This window comes from Panulirus ornatus, chromosome 48 (assembly GCF_036320965.1).
Source record: "Panulirus ornatus isolate Po-2019 chromosome 48, ASM3632096v1, whole genome shotgun sequence".
NCBI lineage: Eukaryota > Metazoa > Arthropoda > Malacostraca > Decapoda > Palinuridae > Panulirus > Panulirus ornatus.
The window spans coordinates 19,144,713-19,171,098 of NC_092271.1; the positions used below are offsets into that span (position 1 = coordinate 19,144,713).

At 41.0% G+C, this 26,386-nt stretch overlaps 1 protein-coding gene across 6 annotated transcripts in view; it reads left to right on the forward strand.

Annotated features, from left to right (window-relative positions):
• Window positions 1-15,159, forward strand: part of LOC139764187 (prolyl 3-hydroxylase 1-like) — a 54,097-nt gene extending 38,938 nt beyond the window's left edge. For 2 of the 6 annotated variants that reach the window (XM_071690744.1, XM_071690746.1), the window contains exon 13: window positions 11,169-15,159. In XM_071690744.1, coding sequence (XP_071546845.1) covers window positions 11,169-11,363 — 195 coding nt within the window. In that variant the 3' untranslated portion in view covers window positions 11,364-15,159. Of the gene's footprint in view, window positions 1-1,298; window positions 1,421-11,168 lie in introns of all 6 variants that reach the window. The other 4 variants (XR_011716326.1, XR_011716325.1, XM_071690743.1 and 1 more) reach the window with 4 other exon arrangements.
• Window positions 15,160-26,386: the final 11,227 nt, after the last annotated feature.

Here is a 26,386-nt window from a genome sequence, read left to right on the forward strand (position 1 = left end):
TTTCCGCAATGCTTTTACTACCTCTTCTCTGTTTACCAAATCATTTTCCCTAACCCTCTCACTTTGCACACCACCTCGACCAAAACACCCTATATCTGCCACTCTATCATCAAACACATTCAACAAACTTTCAAAATAGTCACTCCATCTCCTTCTCACATCACCACTACTTGTTATCACCTCCCCATATATATATATATATATATATATATATATATATATATATTTTTTTTTTCATACTATCCGACATTTCCCGCGTTAGTGAGGTAGCATTAAGAACAGAGGAATGGGCCTTTGAGGGAATATCCTCACCTGACCCCCTACTCTGTTCCTTCTGTTATGCTTTACAACTACATAGGGATAGAAGAAGTAAGTGTTTATGTCTTATATGGTCTGGAGTATGAATGTGCATTTTATATTTAAGCTTCAATTATTGAAAAGACTGTGAATTGGAAAGTGTGTTTAGGGTAGTTATAGAGTGATAAATGAAGTCAAGGTAATAACTACAAATAACAATATTTGTAAGATATGTAATGCTCTGTTTTGTTTCATTGACTTTCATATGCAGCCATTTCAAACTGGATCACTTTTTCAGTCTAATGGCTCATTATCTAATATGCCATTCCCAGCTCTAACCATAGGATGGTCCAAGGAGAGTTTCTTCTAAATGCCATGAACACATTGCATTATATTTTCATTCTCACTTGTATAATACAGTGTGCTTTCTTTTTCAATTATATTAGTTTTGATGGATTACTGGGAGTCTCACCCATCTGGACTCTGTTTGTCTCCTCTTCTCATATTATGTAATACCTTCAGAGTCACAATTATAGAGGATAAATCATGTGAGTTGTATATAAATGAGATTCTCAACTTTAATCGTATTATAGCTTTTTTCTTCTCTCTTTAAAAACTCAGCTGAACAAGTAAGTATATATATTGAGGAAATAAAAACTGTATTGTTATGATATAATTGCATGAGTTTACAATAATTTCATATTTTCATTTGTATTTAAATATGCTATGTAGTCACTACAGATCAGTCTAAAGATTCTCCATGCTTTAAACATATACAGTAATAAAGATATTTAATAGTTTACTGCTTCATTATTAACAAGTTACTTTCATGATCTTAAGGACATTTATGACCATTTACACGACAGACCATTGTTCTAATTATCAAAACAGAGCTACAGTTTAGTTGCATCTAATGAATCACTTCCCTTTGTTTCTTTGGGCCATTAAATAAATATTGCTTTTGTCTCTTATTTCTAAGTATACACTAACACTGTTCCCAGATCTTCATAACCACATATACCATGTCGACTGGACATATATAATCGCTTCTTGCCATCTATGGAGGTGGCACCATTGAAGGCGTTTCAACATTACGTATACACTGAATTTTCTACATAATTTGGTAAGTGTTTACAGTCATCCCACAATGTTAGCCTGAATCCCCAACTGCCTGGCACGATATTTTTAGATGAATTTAGTGACAGCTCTAGAATTTTTTTTTTCATATCCTCAAGACAACTGCTTTCTGCTTACTCTTACTGAGAAACTGAAGAATGCAACTTATGTGAATGTTATCCTAGTTCAGACAGAGTTCTTTTGTACAATGTTATTGTCATAGACATCAAAGAATGACCTTTCCTGTATAATACTATGGTAGTAGAGTAATGATTGATTGACTGCCTGTTCGTACAAAATCACAGACTAACTGTAGCTTCAAGGTAATTTTTACATGTACTGAATGGGCAAAATTGACATGAGTTTTGGAAATTGTAAGGTTTTAGACAGCATCTTTTAAATGTGAGTTTTGGAAAATGTAAAGGTTTTATTCAGTATTTATCAGTATACTGCCCCTATTCTACGAAACATTCTCTGGCTCAACATGATTGTCCATGCCTAATCATTTCTCAGCATCTCACCAGTCTTGTCCACCTATGTGCATACTTATGGTTATTTGGTCATATATGTGTCTCATAGCCCTTTCTTCTAAACTTTGATATTCAGGTACTTCTGTAAATAGTTTACTTCATTATTTATGCCCCTTCTGCTTGCTATTAGTTTTATATAGAATAGATATGTCAATCAAAGGAATATTGGAAGATTCATGTAGTAGCTAAGATAATGTAAAAACAGTGAGAGTAATGATGACATAAGCTATTGGCACCACATGGTTAAAAGAGCATAAACTATATTTATTGATTATTTATAAAAGTTTAGGAGAGGGTAATGCTTCTACTGTTGTTTTAAAACTCATGAGCTCATTTTGTACCGAGAATTCTTGTACTTCCCAAATTAGTGCACTGTGATTGGGTGGCATTGTGGCTTTAATTGTTCTTTCCTTTTTCTCTTCATTTCATGAAAATGGTTATTCTATGTCTTTGTCTAGGTCTTCTGTCATTTATACCTAGTATTCCACTCTCTACTTTTCGGACTTCACAGATTGAAATAATAAAATAGCCATTTGAGTACTTGACCATATCAACACCTTTTTACTACTCTACACAAGCTTGAACCGCATAGTCTCTTATCTACAAGCTAAGCCTTTACCTGATACCACATCTTGCCAAGGTGTTTCCTTTTTATAACTTTTTCAGGTATTACTTCCTCTTTTGAATGAATAATTTTGAGATACCCTTTCATGATTGAACTGAGAAGGGGGGCCAAGTGAGGATATTCCCTCAAAGGCTCAGTTCTCTGTTCTTAATGCTACCACGCTAAGGCGGGAAATGGCGAATAGTATGAAAAAAAGAAAAATGTTAGGATCGCTTAAAAAAGTAAGAGCAGAGATGGATAACTTTCAAAGTGAAGTGGGAATTAAGAAGATAGATAAGAGATAATAAGGTGAGAATGTTATTTGTTATCATCATTTGAACACCACAGGGATGAAAGGCTTTTAGAAGATAATAAGTTGGAATAAAGGATGCAAGTATGATATTCATGCATCATAGACGTATCAGAAAAGTACATAATGCATCTTTAGTCACTCACCAAACCTTTCTAAATTAGTCTTAACTGCGTATAATTATGGCAAATTTCATTTTCAATCATACATTAATCTCTTCAAACAAGAATAATGTATATGTGAAGAAGATATTTACAAGCTTTTATAAAAGCAAGACTATTATCGCATTGAGGATTTTAGAGAGAGAAGTGAAAGATCATGGACAATGGGAGAAGTGTTATCCTTGTAGTGTTGCTTCATGCTGACTGAACCTTTTTTTTTATCAAATATTCTATCTATCAGCTGTTCCTTATTCACAATTTTGCTTTCTCTTAAAAAACTATTTTCTTAACATTTTCATCAGCAGTTATTAGTCATTCATACTGTGTCCTTTAATCTGTCTACAGGTGCTGGTGCCTAGTTGTTGTGCCATTGACTCAGTTCCCTCTGAGATGCCACTTTTTTTTTTTTTTTTGCTTATGATATACTTGTAATCTTGAGAATGGCTTTCATGTCTTAATCAGTGTGAATTGTGTTCTTGTCATCACTGTCGTCAATTTTTCTTAATGTTATTTTCTAACATGTTTATTTTAACCAATACACATTTGTGGCTTCACTCATTCTGTATTTTTCATTGCTACTCTCTTTTTCATAGCACTTGACCCTTGGATGGTGGCCATATTTGTATGACATCCCACTGGTAATGGCAGTCATTGTTGATATGAATTTTCTTGCCTCTGTTTTAATAATCAGCTGATTTATACCATTACTAGCCTGTATAGGTCTCTTCCATCACTAGGCAGGCATGGGAAAAAATTCAGCTCTCCTATGTACCTTTACAATCACCATTGTATGTGCATGATGTTTGACCATTTGAGTTGTGTGCAGTGACCCAGTAGAAGAAGCATATATTTTTGGATGGCTCAGGTGATGAGGAGGAACACTAGTCATCATATTTGTCAGATGGTGAGGATAGTGAAGAACAATAAAGGTGGAATGTGAGTAAAGATGAATGACTCACAGTGATTTTAATATGAGCAAAAAGGGTGGCTTTTCAAAACAGGATCACACCACCTTCATCCACAACACCCCTCACTCAGCCTTTTATGTAATCATCCGATTGCATGACAATTGCACCTAATTTTTAGTGATGTAATTCTGGGGCATTGGAGGACTTTATTTAGGTTGAATAGAGGAGAAAGAATACTTCCCATGTACTCCCTGTGTGTCGTAGAAGGCGACTAAAAGGGGAGGGAGCTGGGGGCTGGAAATCCTCCCCTCTCGTTTTTTTAATTTTCCAAAAGAGGAACAGAGAAGGGGGCTAAGTGAGGATATTCCCTCAAAGGCTCAGTCCTCCATTCTTAATGCTACCTCGCTAATGGGGAAATGGCGAATAGTTTGAAAAAACAAAAATTTGATTGTCCAGTATCATTTTTAGAGTAGTGCTGAATGTATCATTTAGTGTGCCTAGTGTAATTTTTGTATGGATGGTTATGCTGTTTACTAGTAATGCTGTACCTGTGTAACAGATAAGGAGTTAAGTGTATTACAAACAAACTGGACCTCCTTGTCCTTCCCTCTTATCTTGTGGCAAGGAAGGATCACCACAGACATGCTGGCTACACCTTCTCTTCAACTAATTTTTTACAGTGGAGAGTGTAATATTTCTAAAACTTTTCATGTTTTTCACCACCTGTACTCAGCTTGTGTCAGAAATTAGGGCCAAGGGTGATACTAAGCTAAGGAGGAAGGTGGTGCTGTTCTGTGATGACCCGTGGTTTTGCAAGGCTCTTGTTTACTTGCACTGGGGTTCCCGACTTCACATGTATGATTTATGAACTTTTGTACTTATGAACAAGTACCACAAATACTGTTTAAATCCTAGTATGACATGCAAACGATCTCTCATTCTTACAAACTGTGGAATTTCATACCTGCATTTTTTCATTAAATTTTGCTTGATAAGGTGTATTGTTAACTATATTGATTTAAGAATACAATATTTATTATATTATTATGGGCAGTATATGCGTTTACTTTAATTATGTGTGAATTATCATTATTTCTTTGGATTTTCTAACTTATGAACAGTTTAACTTATGAACAAGGTCCTGGAACATAACCCATTCAGAAGATGGGGAGTCTCAGTACACATGTGGTTGGTCATAAAGAGTTTTGTTTGTTGAAACACCTACACTAAGCATTGGACATTAAGGAGAAACTAAGATTTTAATCATTGGAGTAATGGCTGTGAATTGGTAGTGAGGTTTACTTGTGTCTGTCGTTGGTACACACCAGCCAGCTAAGTAAAGTGTGTCCATCATTAGGTTGTGATATTGTATTCCAGGCAAGAACTCCATGCAGCATATGAAATGCCACAGTGTTTTTTACATATGTCCTAAGGAGTGATAAAATTTGTGGAGAAGTGAAAAAGGGGAAGAATAGGTTGCTTTTAGGTGAGAGGATGGAGAAACAGCTGTAGGTTTGCTTTACCATAAAAATATTTAGAAATGTAAGATCAGCAAGCAACAAAGTCGATGCACTGCGTGGGTATGTCTGTTAATAGTCTGATTACAGATCTGCTTGGGTTATTTATTGTTGTAAGCGATATATTTTATGGTATGGGAAGTGACAGAATGCCTGAATTGGTTAAAAAAGTTAATAGCAGTATATTTTTGTTGAAGAAATGATGTCATTCTAAGAACAAGATCATCCGAGGAAAGACCTGCTTACCCAAATTAGACTTTTGTGGTCCAGTGTAAACATCATTATCTATGGAGATCCTGTGTGTTGTGTCTGTTACTGTACATTTACCAGTTGGTATAGATCCTGTTTTTCAGCAGCAAACTGAAGATTCCATCTCTACTATAGAAGAAGGAAAACCAAATAGGGCTGTAATTGTGTATGGTGACTTTATTCAAGAAGAATATAAAGAATAGTATTTTCATAATTTTTCTTTTATACAACTCCCACTCATTTGCATTATTTCCCTGCAAAAATCGTCCAAATGCCTCTCTCTTCTCTTTCACTATTAGTCTTACTTCTTCATCCCACCACTCACTACCCTTTCTAATCTGCCCACCTCACACGCTTCTCATGCCACAAGCATCTTTTGCGCAAGCCATCACTGCTTCCCTAAATACATCCTATTCCTCCCCCACTCCCCTTACCTCCTTTGTTCTCACCTTTTTCCTTTCTGTACTTAGTCTCTCCTGGTACTTCCTCACACAAGTCTCCTTCCGAAGCTCACTTACTCTCACCACTCTCTTCACCCCAACATTCTCTCTTCTTTTCTGAAAACCTCTACAAATCTTCACCTTCGCCTCCACAAGATAATGATCAGACATCCCACCAGTTGCACCTCTCAGCATATTAACATCCAAAAGTCTTTTTCGCGTGCCTATCAATTAATACGTAATCCAATAACGCTCTCTGGCCATCTCTCCTACTTACATACATATACTTATGTATATCGTTCTTTTTAAACCAGGTATTCCCAATCACCAGTCCTTTTTCAGCACATAAATCTACAAGCTCTTCACCATTTCCATTTACAACACTGAACACCCCATGTATATCAATTATTCCCCCAACTGCCACATTACTCACTTTTGCATTCAAATCACCCATCACTATAACCCGGTCTCGTGCATCTAAACCACTAACACACTCATTCAGCTGCTCCCAAATGAGAGTTGGGGTGAGAGAGTATCATTAAATTTTAGGGAGAACAAAAAGATGTTTAGGAAGGAGGTAAATAAAGTGCGTAAGACAAGGGAACAAATGGGAACTTCAGTGAAGGGGGCTAATGGGGAGGTGATAACAAGCAGTGGTGATGTGAGAAGGAGATGGAGTGAGTATTTTGAAGGTTTGTTGCATGTGTTTGATGATAGAGTGGCAGATATAGGGGTTTTGGTCGAGGTGGTGTGCAAAGTGAGAGGGTTAGGGAAAATGATTTGGTAAACAGAGAGGAGGTAGTAAAAGCTTTGCGGAAGATGAAAGCCTGCAAGGTAGCAGGCTCGGATGATATTGCAGTGGAATTTATTAAAAAAGGGAGTGACTGTATTGTTGACTGGTTGGTAAGGTTATTTAATGTATGTATGATTCATGGTGAGGTGCCTGAGGATTGGCGGAATGCTTGCATAGTGCCATTGTACAAAGGCAAAGGGGACAAAGGTGAGTGCTCAAATTACAGAGGTATAAGTTTGTTGAGTATTCCTGGGAAATTATATGGGAGGATATTGATTGAGAGGGTGAAGGCATGTACAGAGCATCAGATTGGGGAAGAGCAGTGTGGTTTCAGAAGTGGTAGAGGATGTGTGGATCAGGTGTTTGCTTTGAAGAATGTATGTGAGAAATGCTTAGAAAAGCAAATGGATTTGTATGTAGCATTTATGGATCTGGAGAAGGCATATGATAGAGTTGATAGAGATGCTCTGTGGAAGGTATTAAGAATATATGGTGTGTGAGGCAAGTTGTTAGAAGCAGTGAAAAATTTTTTATTGAGGATGTAAGGCATGTGTACACGTAGGAAGAGAGGAAAGTGACTGGTTCTCAGTGAATGTAGGTTTGCAGCAGGGGTGTGTGATGTCTTCATGGTTGTTTAATTTGTTTATGGATGGGGTTGTTAGGGAGGTGAATGCGAGAGTTTTGGAAAGAGAGGCAAGTATGCAATCTGTTGTGGATGAGAGAGCTTAGGAAGTGAGTCAGTTGTTGTTTGCTGATGATACAGCGCTGGTGGCTGATTTGTGTGAGAAACTGCAGAAGCTGGTGACTGAGTTTGGTAAAGTGTGTGAAAGAAGAAAGTTGAGAGAAAATTTGAATAAGAGCAAGGTTATTAGGTACAGTTGGGTTGAGGATCAAGTCAATTGGGAGGTAAGTTTGAATGGAGAAAAACTGGAGGAAGTGAAGTGTTTTAGATATCTGGGAGTGGATTTGGCAGCAGATGGAACCATGGAAGTGGAAGTGAATCATAGGGTGGGGAAGGGGGTGAAAATTCTGGGAGCCTTGAAGAATGTGTGGAAGTCAAGAACATTATCTCGGAAAGCAAAAATGGGTATGTTTGAAGGAATAGTGGTTCCAACAATGTTGTATGGTTGCGAGGTGTGGGCTATAGATAGAGTTGTGCGGAGGAGGATGGATGTGCTGAAAATGAGATGTTTGAGGACAATATGTGGTGTGAGGTGGTTTGATTGAGTAAGTAATGTAAGGGTAAGAGAGATGTGTGGTAATAAAAAGAGTGTGGTTGAGAGAGCAGAAGAGGGTGCTTTGAAATGGTTTAGTCACATGGAGAGAATGAGTGAGAAAAGATTGACAAAGGGGATATATGTGTCAGAGGTGGAGGGAACGAGGAGAAGTGGGAGACCAAATTGGAGGTGGAAAGATGGAGTGAAAAAGATTTTGAGTGATCGGGGCCTGAACATGCAGGAGGGCGAAAGGCGTGCAATGAATAGAGTGAATTGGAACAACGTGGTATACCGGGGTTGATGTGCTGTCAATGGATTGAACCAGGGCATGTGAAGTGTCTGGAGTAAAGCATGGAAAGTTCTGTGGGGCCTGGATATGGAAAGGGAGCTGTGGTTTCAGTGCATTATACACGACAGCTAGAGACTGAGTGTGAACGAATGTGGCCTTTGTTGTCTTTTCCTAGCGCTACTTCGCGCACATGTGGGGGAGGGGGTTGTTATTTCATGTGTAGTGGGGTGGCTAGGGGAATGAATAAAGGCAGGCAGTATGAATTAGGTACATGTGTGTATATGTATATGTCTGTGTGTGTATATATGTATTCATTGAGATGTATAGGCATGTATATTTGCGTGTGTGGACGTGTATGTATATACATGTGTATATGGGTGGGTTGGGCCATATATATATATATACACTTGGGTGGACAAGCTGTCACTGGACTGAACCAGGGCATGTGAAGCATCTGCAGTAAACCATGGAGAGGTCTGTGGGGCCTGGATGTGGATAGAGGGCTGTGGCTTTGGGACATTACACATGACAGCTAGAGAATGAGTGTGAGCTGATGTGTTCTTTTTTTGTCTGTTTCCTGGCACTACTTGGCTGATGCACGGGATGGCGATGCCATTTCCTGTGGAGTGGGGTGGTGCTGGGAATAGATGAAGGTAAACGAGTATGAATATGTACGTGTATATATGTATATGTTTGTGTATGTATATCTATATGTATGTATTCCTATGAGTCCACGGGGAAAATGAAACACGATAAGTTCCTTGTGGACTCATAGTAATATACTTGATCACACACAAAATTGTGATCCTTTCCAAATATGTATGTATCTTTATGTGCATGTGTGTGTATGTATACATGTGTGCTACCTTGCTGATGTGGGAAGCGGCGATCAAGTATAGAAAAAAGAAAATGTTTTATATTCCTAATTACCAGTCTTTTTTCCAGCACACAACTCCACAAGTTCTTCACCAATTCCATTCATAACACTGAATACTCCATGCACACCAAGTATACCCTCAACTGCCACATTACTTTGCATTTAAATCACCCATCACTAATACTCAGTCTCTTGCACCAATAACTAATGACACACTTGCTCAACTGCTCCCAAAACACTTGTCTCTCATGATCATTCTTCTCATGGCCAGGTGCATAAGCACCAATAATCACCCATCTCCCGCCATCCACTTTCAGTTTTACCCACATCAATCTAGAATTTACTTTCTTACACTGTATCACACTCTCCCACAACTCCTGCTTCAGGAGTAGAGCTACTCCTTTCTTAATTCTTGTCCTCTCACCAACCCCTGACTTTACTTCCAAGACATTTCCAAACCATTCTTCCCTTTACCCTTGAGCTTCGTTTCACTCAGAGCCAGAACATCCAGGTTTCTTTCCTCAAACATCCTACCTGTCTCTCCTCTCTTCTCATCTTGGTTACATTCATACACATTCTGACACCTCAGTCTGAGCCTTCAAGGAGAATGAACATTCCCTGCTTGACTCCTTCTTCTGTTTCCTCTTTTAGAAATTGTTAGAAATTGAAATACAAGAAGAGGTGGATATCCAGCTCCCGCCCCCTTTAGTTGCCTTCTATGACATGCGAGATAGGAAAGAAAGAATTTTACCTATGTATTCCCAGCATGTCATAGAAGATGACTAAGAGGGATGGGAGTGGGGGGCTGGAAATCCTCCCTTTCTTGTATTTCAGTTTTTAAAGGATAGAACAGGATAAGCCAAGCGAGAAGTCCTCGAAGGGTCAGGCTGGAGTGTCTGAATGTGTATGGATGGAACTAAGATGAGAAGAAAGTGGAGATATATAGCATGTTTTGGGGAAAGGACCTTGGATGCTTAGCTTTGAGTGAAACAAAGCTCAAGGGCAGGAGGAAAGAATGGTTTGGGAATGTCTTAGAGATAAAGTCAGGGGTTAGTGTGAAGGTGAAAGCTAAGGAAGGGGTAGCACTACTACTGTAACAAGATTTGTTGGAATGTGTAAAAGAGAGAAACGAAATGAACTTGGTAAAAGTGAAAGTAGATTATGTGATTTGGGTGATTTTTAGTGCTTATGTACCTGGCCATGAGAAGGATGATGAAATGAGGTATGTTTGGGGAGCAGTTGAGGGAGTGTGCCAGCAGTTTTGATGCAGGAGTCCAGATAATAGCAATGGGTGACCTGAATGCAAAAATCTGTCGATGCAAGGGAGCCCAGTCTGTTCAGGGAACTTCTTCCTCCAAAGGAGTCTATCGTTTCCCAGTTTCTGCAGTTTCTTACTCAAATCTGACATCAGTGCCATTTCATTAGCAAACAGCAACTGACTCACCTCTCAAGACCTACAACCCCCAGCATTAACAACCCCATCTCCAAGACCTCACATTTACCATTCTCAACACCCCATCCATAAACAGAATAAACAGCCATGGTAACATCACATACCCATCATGCAGACCCACCTTAACAACTTGAATCCACTCACCCTCAATCAACCATCTTGTTCAAGGGAGGACTAGGGATTAAAGATGAGTTTAATGAAGAGATCAGCCTTTAGGCAGCAAATATTAAGAAGTGACTGTCTTTGTTCATTACAAATGTGATCTTTCATCCCATAAATGAAGACATGCCAAATCTTTGCTTAACTTTCTTAATGTTGACACTTAATAGTTCTTTTCATTTTATTTATTTTATAAAGAATTGGTACTTGTAGTAATTTTATAAACTAAAGACATTTTGTGTTTGCAGAGTATTGTGCAGCCAAAATGTGGAAGAATGGTGGCCTTTTCTGCTGGTCCAGAGAATCCACATGGGGTTTTGCCTGTTCTAGATGGAAGCAGATGTGCAATTGGCATGTGGTTCACACACGATGAACGGTATAAAGAGCTGGAACGCACTTTGGCAGAAAAACTTCTCGAGAGAATTAGAGATGGAGATATATAATCTAGGAATGCAAAATAGACAGATTATGTACTTAATGTAAATAGTTTGAATGATGATTAAGGAGTAATGATTACTGTATGCACTTTTTCCTTTTCAGAAACATATGACAGTCATATTTATATGCCAATGTTTATTACTGATTTTTAGATCCCTCTTTCTCTCTCTCTTTCTGAAAGAGAAATGACATAATTCATCAAGCAAAACATGCAATGAGTGCTGCATGTTAGCCCTGCTATTCTGACAAAATCTTCTTGTAGGTACTCATTTTCTCTCTTACCTGTGTCATATGGTCACCAGCCAAAATATATTGATACAAACAAATTGGATTGCATTCATAAGCTCCAAGTGAGCAAAAAATTGAGGGGGATGGAACTACCATGAGAGGCTGAGAGAGCTCAAACTTTGACCTTGAAAGAAGAGAAAGATGTAGGATAATTTGTACATAGCAACAAATTTAAGGGGTAAAGGAAATATTGTGAGCTGGAAGCCTCTAAACAAGGTAGAAAAAGCATTATTAAATCAAGTCTGCAAGAATACTGTAGAACTTACCATGAAGATATCAGCCAAAGAGATGTGAGAACCAGGCAGAAAAGCTTGAAGGACTATTCTCGTACTACCAAGAAAAATGAGCCTTTTGTGGAACAACTACAGAAAACATAAATCTTGATATCTTGCAGAAGTCTGTTACAGATGAACCCGTAATAAGTAACAATTCAATGAGTATGGCAAATGAAACAGAATCATTCATCAAGCAAGCTATGTGGTAAGCACTAGCTCTGCCTTCTGGCAAAATCTTATCTTAGGTAGATAGGTATGTGAGTAGGCAGTCTCTCTCTCTCTTCCAACTAGCTGCTGCATCAACATATGTCAGTAACAAATCAGAATTCAAGAAAAAATATCTAAGATTCAGTTGTAGTTACCATATTGGAAACAAAAAGTGAGTGCACTGCTGCAGAAGCCTCATAAGGAAAGAAAGGATACCTAGGGCAGGAAGGTAAGGTATGGCAATGGCAAGCAATATAGTGAACAAATTGCTTGGATTTATAGCTTGGAACATTGACCACATCAGAACTAATGCTAGTTCTTTTCAGTGTACTAGTAAGATGACACCTTGAACACATAGTCCAGTTCTGATCATTAGACTAAAAAAAGTATTTAGAAAAATTTGAATAAACACAAAGAAAGGGTTCAAAGCAAATTCTAGCTTAGAGAATCCTACTGTATAAAGAGTGGCCAAGAAGAATAAATATCTTTTCCCATAGGATATGAAAACTGTGCGGGAACTTGACACTGGTTTTCAAAATTCTGAGTAGGTTTGATGACATAAACCATGAAGGCCTTATGAAGTACTGTACTGGATATACAATTGTCCAAAATCAAATAAAACCTAAAACCGAAATATGTGATAACAATGTGGGTAATAATTTCTCTTCAGAAAGAACTGTTGAACACTGGAGCAAGTTGCTGTCAAGTGTCATAAATGCAAAGACTATAAGTACTTTCTAAATATAGTTAGGCAAACATTCATGAAATTTGGCCATGTATAGTGCCCTCAGCCACACCAGCACAAGATCCTTTGAATGTTACATTCCCAGCAACAAAACTGTGACATGGTGATGCATTTTTCGGTAAAACTTTATTCACATGTTGACGAATTGCAAGAAGAATGCAGTGAAGTACGAGTAAATGGAAAAGAAATGCACTCGCACACTCACCAACACATTTTTCTCTCATCCCAGACTCAGAAGATGACTCCTTTAACTGTAACCATTACCAGGGTGTGTTGAAGCATTGCACAACATGGTACAGTAGTTTAGTAAAGTAGTATTAACAACAGCCAATAGGTAATTCCATTTCATTTTTTTCCATAAAATTCCATACTTGCTCTGATTTAGCAATGCACAGGTTATCCTTCATTCTTTTATGTTGTAGCTGGAGGGTTTGGGGGGATAGAGATAGCTTTCATACTTTTCTATCCTTACCTCACTCATTTAGACTAGTCACAGATAGAAGTAGACTATAAACAGATAACCTAGTCATAGGCCAGTAGGTCTTTATGTTTTTCCTATATACTCCTATGTACACTCTCTCATGCTCTATCTCTGTCATTCATCCAGATTTTGTACATTATTTCTGCAAGCATCTAAATTTTGGTTCTTAGCAAGTGGAAACCTCTCCAAACAGTATCTTGGTATAGTTTTCCAGTTATTGTTTCAGAGGATACTTATCATTATCCTTTACATCCAGAAAGGAGAAACTGTACTACAGGTGAAAAGTTTGGCTTATTTCTAGTCATGTAGGTGTTATTTATGATGTAGTGTTTCTGTAAATGTGAATATTAACAGGACTACTAGTACCTTTATGATACGCTTAGTTACTTTTGTTTTACCGAGTTTGGCCTCTTAAGAATTTAGTTGTTCTTCAAGACATACAGAGATTCCTCTGTGTATGTGAACTGCACATGAGAAGCTTTTATTTTTTTGCATGACCAGTATTAAGATAGTTAAGAAAGAAGATCTGATGTTAGAGTAAGAAGTTTCTGCCAACTAATGAACCATTTTTGTTTTAGAATATTCATGTAGTATATGAACACAGACTATATATGAATGTGTATATCCAACAATATAGACTATATGTAAAAAATCATTTTGATAGAAACTGCAAAGATCATTGTCAGTGTTGAATTCAAATTATTTTGAAATTCTGCAGATCTTGAATGGACAAGCCAATGTGTCAGGAACATTTCTAAGAATGAGCATGTTTTTTTTCTTTGACAATAAATTCCTTGTACTCCTTAATTCTAAGTTTTAAGAAAAGTTTATCTGAAACTCTTCTGTGTTGAAAGCCATTCTTTCCAAGCAGCAAGTTACCAGAGGGGTAGATACCTCTTTTATGATAGATTAGGCAGCATATGTAAAAGTAAACAGTTTGCTTAAGATATCTGGTGTTTGTGGTAGAAGGTGAACAAGCACATTGCTGTATTTGAATAGTTGTATTTTAACCTTGGTGGAAGTTTTTATATGATTATTATCACATTACATCAATAAAGCCTCCATAGCATAGCAGAATCGTTAGGTTTGCTAGTGTTGCTAATTTTGAAGACTATGTCTATGATTACTGTATCCCTGTAAAGGAAAAAGGTTTAGACACTGAACGTGATATAGATAAGCTTGTAGGAAACAATGATTGGTTAATAATGTGAAGAAGTTATTGGAAATGGATCTTAAAGATGCTCTGTTGATGGAATCATAACATCATATTGGTCATTCCTCAGAAACTCTCAGCTTTAAGTATATGGAGTTGATGAATCAGACAGTGTAATATATTATTACATCCCAAAAATATAGCCTTTTGCAGAAAAGTTATCTGGAAACAAAACTGTCTTGGCTGAGGAGGCATGCTTCAATGTTTTAGTAAGGATGTTTTGAAATTTACAGTCTTTGGAACAGAAGGTTGTGATTGATATTGTATTATATAAATATATAAACTGAATATTATACATGTATGTTTAATGAAATGTTACATATTTATGTAGGTATATTCATATATAAAGGAAGCAGAAAATACTGTTGTAAAGAATGAATTCCAAAATTTTCCTGATAAAATTAGAAGAGAGCACACCTATCTATATAGTAGAGAAAAGTTTAACCTGCAAGTATGTTGTGTCCCATAAGTACCGAGTTGATGATGTTTTATTTTAATTGTTATGGAAACAAAATGTTTTCACCCTGTCAATATTGATAGAAAGACTGTTATTAATATATTTTGCTCTACTCTCATTAAAATTTGAATTTTACTGGAGTTTTGTGTCCTCTTGTCATGAATATTTAACTGAAATACTGTTTCAGTTTGTATATAAAGCTTGCTATATCCAATGACTAGTTTACTGAGGTTAAGACCATAAAGATAATCTGGAAAATAAAAGCTTGTTCAGTTTATTATCTTATGTTGGTAAGAATTTGAAATATGAGAAAAGAAAAATTATCTCTGAGTGATCCTTGTGTAATATCACTGTGTTACTGGCTGGCCTCTGTGTATTATGAAAAAGTATGAGAAAAGGAATTTGTATTTTGGTGTATGGAGAGTTATACCTAGAGTTAGTAGGTATGAACATTATATAGAAGTAGATGGTAAGAACATAGGCAGGAGCATTAGGTAGAAGTAGTCAGTAGGAACATTGGGTAGGAGCTTTTGCAAGCTCTGCACTAGAGTTGCTCTGCCAATGGCCTGCTAAAGATGAGACACTAAAGGCTAAGAAGTAGCACTGGAGTTCACTGATAATGGAGACTCCGTTGCTATGGCCACCCCTTTTAGGGAGTTCCAAGAGGGAACAGGCATCAGAGATATAGGTAGACAAAGGGCTTATACCTACTAAAAGTGGTTGAAATTTATGTACAGCCACAATCCAGAGAAGAATGGCATATTTTGAGGTACAATAACAAGAATTATTTTTTCATACCCACTTGCCTTTCGTGCCTTTGAATGTAACCTCATCTATGTACACCCAGTCCCTCAGATCTCTCCATAGTTTATCTTCACTGTTTCAGAGGCCCTGGTTTGGCTCACTGACTTCATTGCCTTCATATACCACATCAATCTTGTTCATTTTATCCAGTGCACACCTTTCGTCCTCCTGAATACTAAGGTGCCAATAACCCACATCCTACTTCACTACAATGTTCCTTCTCCCTTTTGATACCCTCTCCCCCTTGCTCCTTCTGACATATATATCTCCTTTTAAGTCTTTACTTATCCTCTTCCTAAGCCCAAAGCATATCAGCTGACTTTAGTTAAAATGTCATTATTATTATTTAATCCCACGATCCCTTCTCCAGGGGCTCCTGCAGTTTCAAGGTTTTGCTACAATCAGTAACAGGGAAAGGTGGACTCTGCTGGAGTGAGAATTTCTTGGATGAGACTGCATTAACTTTCATCATATGATGTTAATACAACCTAGCAAAAGATAACTTTTCACTTGTAATCACAAGCATGTAGAGTCTGGTAACACTGCTCACCCAGCCTGCCCATCTCAGTCAGAGTTTACCTACTATCACATGTCTTTCTCACTGTCACTACTTCAACGAATGCAGTAATCTGTCTCACATCACATATCACATTATACATTTCATTGTTTTTTCCTTTCATTCAAGGCCTAAGACTCACCTTCAAATACACTCATCTTTGCCTTACAAGCACTGACTACCTCTAAATGCTCGTTAGTGCATCCAAGACCACAAACCCTTTTTCCACCCTATACTTCACTGTAGCTCCCATGGTTCTATCTGCAGCTATGTCCACTCTCAGGCAGCTAAACTCTCCACTTGCTCCAGGTCTGCCACATTCAAAGGTACACTTATACCATCCCTTATTTTGCACCCTGATGCACCCTATTGCCATTAACTCAACTTTTTCCTTTCACACCCTCTCCTAAATTATGGTATCATTTCCTTGAGTTTTTCTCTTTTTTAAACCCTATTTTGTGGTGTACGTGAGTTGTTTAGTATAAGGTGGTATGTGGAGCGAGTCATGGTGAATGTTATTGTAAAAGGGCGAAGAAGGTGAAAGCTCTGCATTTGATGATGTCTACTGAAATGACAAGAGTGGATAGGACTGCAGGTAACTATCTCAAGAGAGTGAGTGTTAGTGTTATAGTTTGGAGAGTCAGGCCATCTGGCATTTATATGGCCCAAGTTGATGAGCATGCCACTAAGCATGCATTGTGTTCTTGTATAAGGACAAAGGAGACAGTTGTACAAAATGAACATATCAAAGGAATACAGAATAAAGACAGTGTGAGTATGGGTTCATTTATGGAAGAGGAAATGATGAATACAAAACACTGGAGAATTTCTTGTGATTAAGTTTATAAAACACTGTAGGGTGCATGTTGTATTTACACTGTATATAGCAAGACAAAACCTCCAATAGATATATAAAGTGTCATACAGTACTGTCAACATTTAGAGTTGGTGTTTACCTATGAACTGCTTAGTTGTACTCTTATACAGACCATGTAATTTTAGGTTAAGCAAGTAAGCTTAGTCATGATGTATTTGATGGCTAGTTTTGACAGCTCATTAAATCTCCTCTTACAAAGAGATTAACAATCCCTAATATCAACACAGGATTAGCAAAAAGAGATACATATCAAAAGGCTACATAAAGTGTACAAAGATAAGCTACAAAATGAAGTAACAGTTGGCGTGAAGTCTTTTAGGTATATGTGTTGAAGTGTTCCAAGCCTTCAACATCAAGCAGACCCAATGACATTCCACTCAAAGAACAGACTGACTGAGGACATGATTAATGAAGGCAGCATACACAAATCTGAAAAGTATGCAAGTCGAAAGTGTTCAAGATATGGGGCCCCATGAGTGTACAATTTCCTCCCCATGTATAACAAATAGGTAACAGTCCCTAAATTTCTCAATTGCTGGTGAAAACAGACCCATTTATTCACTTAGCTTTAGATATGGCAAAGGTGATGGAGGTTACAGAAGGAAAACCATCCAACTTGGAATCATCATTTGGCATATTGAGTCCTCAGAATTAGCACTCCATAGCACATCAGAGACAGTGAATCCTGGGCGAAACACATGAGACAAGGCAGCAGCAAGCGGCAGCACACCCACTTACCTCTGTTCAACACGAACGCCCAACACCACATAACATGTCTCATTGAGTCTTGGCTCATCTCGGGCAAGTTCAGGTAACATGACAGGCCTACTGTGGATGTACAAAGCACCAGACTAACGTCCCATCGAGTCGCTGTGTACCTATGAACTGCTTGTGACCTTCATCCACTTCGAGAAGGTTCCTCTGACAAATGTCCTTTATTCCACCCTCCCCACTAAAATAATCCTTTTACTATTGAAGGAGTCTTCCCTTTATTCCTACCCAGTGGTCCAGCTTCTTAATCACCAGCCCTCCATGTGGTACAGTGTCGAATGCTCTCTGACACTCCAGATACAAGCAATCCATCAAGTCTTCCATTCTGTCTAAAATTGCACTCACTCTGGTCAAGTAAGATGATTTAATAATTCAGTATATCTGATGTCTCATGATTAAATCCTATTAGAGTAACTCTGGTCATGACCCAGGTTTAACTGTAAGTATGGTTCCAATTCTGATTGTATCTGATGATGTGGCTATGGGTTCCTTATAGTGTGGCACTTATGGACGACTTCAAGCTTTGTTACAGGTGTGGCTTCAGGTTTAGTTATGGTTGTGGCTCCAGATGTACAGATATGGCTCAAGGTGTGACTGGGTGTCCTTGTAAGTATGGCTTCAAGGACATATTCACGTATAACCATAAGTGATTTCAGCAGTTAAGAGTGATTTCAGGTGTACTTTGAGGAGTGACTCAGGCTAAGGTAACATGGCTTGTTTCAGATGAAGGTGTCGGTGTGACTTCAGATGTTGGTGAAAGCGTAGCTTCAAGTAGAGCCAAATGTGGCTTCAGGAATGACATAAGATGTGGTTGTAAGTGTGACTCAAACTGTAACTTTAGGATTAACTTGGAAGTTGGCTCTAGGTATGACTCTGACTGTAGGTATATCTGTGAATGGCAATAGGTGTAGTTCCTGGTGTGAATTCAGGTGTGGCTTCAGTCATGACTGCAGAGGTGCCTGTAGATGTGACTCCAGTCACATCTAAGTGTATGTGGCTTAAGATATGACTTCACAAGCGGCTCATGTGGTGTCAAGTGTCACTTTATGTTTTTGTGTTCCAGGTGCAGGTGTAGCTACAGGTATGATGCCACATGTGGCTCCAGATATGACTTATAATGTCTTCATGCATGCCTGTAGACGGGGTCACTGGATGTAGTTTCGGGTATATCAGGAGTAGCTCTACGTACATATGACTGCAAGTTTAATTCAAGATATAATTGCAGATCTGGCCCTACATATGACTGCAGGTGTGGCTACATCTATGACTCGGCCCGAGAGGTTGAGGCAATACATACAGCTGTTTAGCCTGCCTATAGGCAAGGGTTTGAAAGATGAGTAAAATGTTCAGAACCTCTGCTAACCAAAGACACAAGTGCACACATCATGGGAGGTGCTAGGGCCAAAAGTCTTCCCGGAGTGTAGGAGATATTCTGTATGGATCCACCTTACTGGTGTACATAGAACTGGCGCACCATACGGGCGTACTTCCCTACGTGTCAAAGAATGTAACAGTGCAGTGGACTACAAGCTGTTGAAATTGATCTCTCAAGGGAGGCAGTAAAGGCAAACAGAGAATCTGGACCTATTAGGAGAGGAATCGCCAGAGGGCTGATCACCACCTTAGCTATAAAAGATCTTCACTAAGAGCATCGAAAGAATGATCACCTTACGCAGGGACTACACTTGTGTAACACAAGACCATGTTGTTACAATCCACATGCCATGATGTAAGCTTACAACACACTGGTCCTTTGTTGCTGTGAGCTTATAAAACGGCAGTCCACGTACTGAACGGCAGTGTTGTGAGCTATAACAAGTGACGGACCTCTAGTGGTGCGAACCTGAAGTAGCCAAGAGTTCCACATTTCACGCAAAGTTAAGCCCACAAAAACAACATGCCTTGCAGTGTTGTGAGATTACGACACACTGCAGTTCAAAGAACTTTCCAGTTTTAATTGACAACAACAAGTAGTAGCTGGGGGGGGGGGGGGTACGGGGTACTAAAAACCGTGTTATCAACTACACGAGACACGGCGTACTTCTACAACCCGTCTAGTACCGTCAGCTTGTAGTCTCTCGTAGCTCGAGGCGCCCCTTCAAAGGGTCGCCACGACACCTAGGCTTTACTACATCATCTACAGCCACTCGGCAAGTGCATCATCCCGCCCAGCAGATTATTATGGAACCCTTCCCACAGACAGTGAGGACATAATTCCTGGAGTAATGAGCGAGTGTGGAGAGTGGGAGCCTACTTTGACACTATCTTCAGCTCAACCACTGTAGTAAAGTTGAAGTTATGACGGGAAGGGGGAGGAAAGCGGCGGTGGTGGTGGTGCTGATGCTGCAGAGCCCAGAGGGATCGTGCTGGGGGTCTGAGAAGGAAGTGGATGGATGAGCTCCTGGTGCGATGGAGTTGGCCGAGGGGAAGAGGGTATTCTGAGAGAGAGAGAGAGAGAGAGAGAGAGAGAGAGAGAGAGAGAGAGAGAGAGAGAGAGAGAGAGAGAGAGAGAGAGAGAGAGAGAGAGAGAGAGAGAGGTGGCAACAGATGGAAAGCCAGACAACAGAGGACCTGATGGTCTATGACGAGGTTATCTGGTGGAGGACAATACATGGGAAAAACCAGTTACTAAACGACCTACTGATCTATGACGAGGCTATCTTGCTGGGGAGAAGTACATGGGAAAACGACAGAAGACCTGATGGTCTATGACGAGGTCATTTTCTGGAGAGTAGTACATGTGTAAACCAGATACCAGAAAACTTGATGGTCTATTACGAGGTAATCTGCTGAGAAAAAAGTAACATCATCCCAAATTCCTAATCTGAATAGATAGAGATATGATATCAAAGCAGAAGTCTCCACACCACTCAAGACTCCCTCAGCCACATCAGCCAGGAGGGACATAGCTACTAAGGAACGTCAACTACTATGGATAGAGTGTACATGGGCAGGTGTTGGCTGCAGGTGTGGGTAGGTGTTAAGGTCGGGGATGTAGGCGATGCAGATGGAGATGAGGATTAGTGGTTCAAGTATAGGTGGTGATGGAGCCGGGGTCATGGCAAGGGTCCCGTGGATGACGTACGAGGTACTGGAACTCGGGGTCATGGCAAGGGGGTCCCATGGAGGATGAATGAGGTACTGGAACTCGGGGTCATGGCAAGGGGGTCCCATGGAGGATGAATGAGGTACTGGAACTCGGGGTCATGGCAAGGGGGTCCCATGGAGGATGAATGAGGTACTGGAACTCGGGGTCATGGCAGCGGTGTCCCATGGAGGATGAATGAGGTGGGCAGGAGGTGTTAAGTGAGAGAGGCGTGCACGCTCCCTCCCTGACCCCAGTACTCGCCCATCATCAGCATGGGGCTGCCGAGGAGACTCTTAACAACAGAGGAAGACTTTAACTTGAGACACGATGATGTATTAAGTAGCTTGCACTCTCTAGTGTCATCATCTGCTGTTTATGTCACTATCATGCTCAAAAAGTACGATGATACTGGATGAATTTCACGTGAAATATAGATGGATATCTCTTACACTAACCGACTTGGCATAGGTAGAAACATAACCCTAATTACAGCCATCACAGATGAAAGAAAAGTTGAGGACGAGAGAAAAAGAAGAATGAAGCGAGATAGATTATCTTAGCTCCTCAGGTGGTTGCTGACCCGACTCTTAAAGGTGTAGAGGTTATAGGAAGATGAAAGAAGCGAGGAGTATTCCCCAGCTTTTCTGTTCGTGGAAAGGTGATATGATAACGATCAATCTTCGTGTAGCCAGTCTCCACAATGAAACTATGGGAAGCAGCAGCCAGTCGCGTGCTCCGGTTCCAAGTCTCACTTGGACTGACGTATGAAGACGAACTCACGAAAGATGTGGCCGACATGCCACCCATACAAGGAGGACGGGGCAGCAACAGCACAGTGGATGGAAAGCGATGGATGAAGAGAAAGTGATAGCCACAGAATCAGTGAGAGACAGAGAGAGGCGGGAGAAAAAAAAAAAAAAACATCCCAGATATGGGAGCAGAACTCCATCCTAGGGCGGGGAGAACCTTCCTGAAGATTGAGAACAGCTGCTCGCGACAGAAATAATCACGGCGCCTATACAACACCCACAGAATTCTGGGAAGTGGACTTTGTGACGCTCATTACGTGGGGGTTTTCCAGGCCAGAGTGAGGGACATGATCATGCCTCACATCTTCATGTTACTGCACAACTTTAAGGTTAAAGTTGTGGCGTACAAATGTGAATATGTATAATGATATGTAATGACCAGTGTTGTTTAAAAAGTTGAGGGGCACAAGGTTCGTCCATTTCAATGACCAGCGTAGTTGTAAGGGGAAGAAGGTAATGGTGAGAGCAAGATTTAGATAAGAATAAAAGATAAGAATTTGTTTGTGCGTTTTGACAGTCGAGTCACCTGGGAAGACACGAAGTAGTAACACAGGGAGAGAGACCGACCCATAATACAAGATGACGAATGCTGGGAAAAAGTTGTGGAAGCTAGGGAGTGCTGAGGAGAGGGCGAGGAGTGCTGGGGAAGAAGTGTGGGAGCTGGGGAAGGCTGAGGAGAGAGTGGGAAGCGCTGGGGAAGAGCTGTGGGAGCTGGGGAGGGCTGAGAAGGTGGGAAGTGCTGGGGAAGAGCTGAGCGAGTTGGGGAGAGCTGAGGAGAGGGTGGGAAGTGCTGGGGAAGAGTTGTGGGAGTTGGGGAGAGCTGAGGAGAGGGCGAGGAGTGCTGGGGAAGAATTGAGGGAGCTGAGGAGAGGGCGAGGAGTGTTGGGGAAGAGTTGTGGGAGCTGGGGAGGGCTGAAGAGGGGACGAGGGGTGCTGGGGGAAGACTTATGACACTTTAGGAAGGCTAAAGAGAGAAAAAAAAAATTGGCAGATATGGCAAGTGATGAGGAGGATTAAGCAGGGCTGGAGAGGGAGGGGTCGGGCAGGACTCCGGGTAACTTGCGGAAGAGTCGCCAGGGTCGTGCAAGGACTTGCTAAGGGTCTGGATAACTGGTAAGGGTTCGTTAGGGTCGGGAGGGCAGATCAGGAAGGAGGCTGTTAGAATTTCCAGGAAAGCGGACAGCACTGTCGCTCCTCTCCGTTGGGTAGATAGATAGATAGATAGATAGATAGAGAGAGAGAGAGAGAGAGAGAGAGAGAGAGAGAGAGAGAGAGAGAGAGAGAGAGAGAGAGAGAGAGAGAGAGAGAGAAGGTATAAGACTGGCTAACTCAGATGGTGGGTCAGGTACTCACTCGACCACTTGACTTGTCACACCTGCCACTTCACCGTCATCCTCTACTCACCCACTTGTTCTCTCTCTCTCTCTCTCTCTCTCTCTCTCTCTCTCTCTCTCATAGTCTTTGTTCTCTCCCGCAGCTCCCTCCCTCCCATACCTCAACATCTCCATAAAACACCCCCGTCTCTCTCTCTCTCTCTCTCTCTCTCTCTCTCTCTCTCTCTCTCTCTCTCTCCTCCTCCAGTTCGTTCTCATTTTCTACCTCGTGTGTCTGCTTTCCCTCCCGTTTCGTACCCCTCCCTCCCACCATGCGACGTTCCCTCCCTCCAGCCTGGGACACACTCCCTCCCTCTGCACACGCCGCAGCCACAGAGGCGAAGTACAAGCTGTATCAGGGAAGCCTTGATTGCCTGTGGTTTACCTGGCACTGGGATGATCTCTCGCTGTCTCCCACGCCAGCTTTTCGGCTGTGGCCCCGTGCACTCTCTGAGAGAGAGAGAGAGAGAGAGAGAGAGAGAGAGAGAGAGAGAGAGAGAGAGAGAGAGAGAGAGAGAGAGAGAGAGAGAGAGACGGGGGTGTTTTATGGAGATGTTGAGGTATGGGAGGGAGGGAGCTGCGGGAGAGGACAAAGACGATGAAGAGAGAGAGAGAGAGAGAGAGAGAGAGAGAGAGAGAGAGAGAGAGAGAGAGAGAGAGAGAGAGAGAGAGAGAGAGAGAGAGTGGCAGCAGAGGCGAGACTGTGGTGTGTTTCATCAAGCTATAAATCCTGGGGCCGTGACACCGTGGTGCTATATCGAGGAAGTTTTTCTTCTATCTATTTAGTCTGTGTGTTGAACCACGGCTGTTGTGGTACGTGTGTGTGTGTGTGTGTGTGTGTGTGTGTGTGTGTGTGTGTGTGTGTGTGTGTGTGTGTGTGTAGTATACAGGCCTCAGCAACTGCACAGAAGCTGCTGCACACAAGTTTCCCCTCCCCTAGATCGAAGGGGACTTCAACTCTCGCCACCCTAACCTTAGCGACCAACTGTGACGACCCTCCACCCACCCCACGACTCCTTTCACTGATCAATGATCACTGCCTCCTCCACGGGTCCTACATCAGTACCTAGCCATGTACTCGGTGCTTATCCTGATCCTATACACAGTCGAGTCAGTGTATTTGTAGCGTGTGATCTTATATATCTGATCTCTTCCCCTTTTCTCTCTCGCAGGATGTAGTAGGCTCTGAACCCCACTGATATCCCTCACATCAAACGTCGCACCTTCATCCCCTAGAACTCCTATGGCTTACTTGGCCTCTTTTGTTCCTAAGGCTGTTGCTGTCAACGAAGTTTCACGACCACTGCGCACGTCCTGCGAGAATACACCGGAAGAGAACGGAGGAGCGCAAAAAAGCACCTGGACTCGCGATGAGGGATTACAAGCGCCCCCGGGGGGGAGAAGGTTCGAGCATCCGCAGCTTCAACCATCACCAAGATCGGTATGGCGATGAACTCCTCCTCGCTTTTATAAAAGCCTCAGGGGGGAATTCAGCCAAGAGGAAGACCAAGTGCGAGCATCCAATGCCCCCCACACACAACGTACATGAAATAAAGAAGTATGCCGGAGGAGAATACTCAAAGAGATGGGGGCTCCACGAGTGTAAAACTCCCTCCCTGTACAGTACAAATAGGTAATTCATTGGTAATCATAAATACGTAAAAGGTAATCACGCTAAATGGAAGAACATCGACAGTATCACTGCCAAAAAAAAAAAAAAACGCCCAAAGTCACCGCGCTGCTTCGTTATGTTTAGCATTACCTGCACCAAAGTCGGCAACAGAGGCTTCAACATTGGCATAAGTGGTAGCAGTCACCTGGAAACGGACGGCATCGTAAGCATGTTTGAGGAGCTACGTCTTGCACTCTTGAATGGCCAGAGAGCCCACAGCACGTCAGACCTCTCCAAACTGATGGTATATATATGAATTATCATCCTAATCATCTCGATCCTCATACCTCACAAAGACTAATACCTGATCAACAAGATAGTGTGCTTACCACCATGTCTGATAATACCCTGCTTATGTATACCAATGGATGGTTGCTGGACGTTCGTAAAGACGACGTGTCTAATGCCGTCCGGAGTGATGACAATAATAATCTACTACCGGCTAGAAAAACTTAGCCCTTGTTCCACCTCCACCCACTGCAAAGTTCATAGTATTCTCATGGCAGTGAGATATCTTATGTGTAACTCTAAGCTCATTCTGTCATCTTCTCTGAATCTAATCTAGCTCTTGAAACATTGTCCAGACGGAACGCCCTGCAAGTGACTATTTCATGCATCATTCACTCCCCGTCTATCAAACATTATAACAGTTGCCGATGCATCTAATTCCCATGGACAACTTACTGGATGGACGTAAACGTCACGAAAATGGGGATGATTTTGCCAAACATGCTTGTTTGTACCGAGGCTCCTCACACCCGGGACGGTCTAACTTAAGGCGCATAGTTGGCGCCAGTCTCATAGCAATTTTCCCGCGAGGATGTGGACCTTTGGAAAGGTTGCTGAAAGATCAGGTAGGAACAGCGCTTAGTGCTAAGATCGCTCCAGGTTTAAGAAACATCAACGTGGAAAGCACAGGACTCATGTGAACTAGACCATAATGTGATACAGTGGCTGCTGCCAGCAAACACCTAGGATACGTGTGCCTGTGACAAGCCGCGAGAAACTTATGATCCTGAATACTACAAGTGCACCTGACAGATACATGTTTCATCATCATACGATCGAATGTCCTAAAAGCAGTGTTTTTAGACTTTACAGCCCACTGCAACGAGAATTCTGTGACTGTCATATCGACAGTAATGTCCCTGATATATTCGTGATACGCTGAGCTTACGCGAGCGTCATGTAAATAAGCAACACATCGATCATATTAATTTTCTGTATAGAAAAATAAAATTAAACAATGAGATGAAAATTTTAGCACCTACGGCCAAAAGGTAATTAAATACTAGGCCTCATTTTCGTCGACATTTTACAAAAACCCACTACGACGCAGAAGTCTGCCCTCTTCTGTAACATGTTCCACTTTGGGTCTTCCTCTTCCTCAGCCCATCCTCGTCTTCCAGACA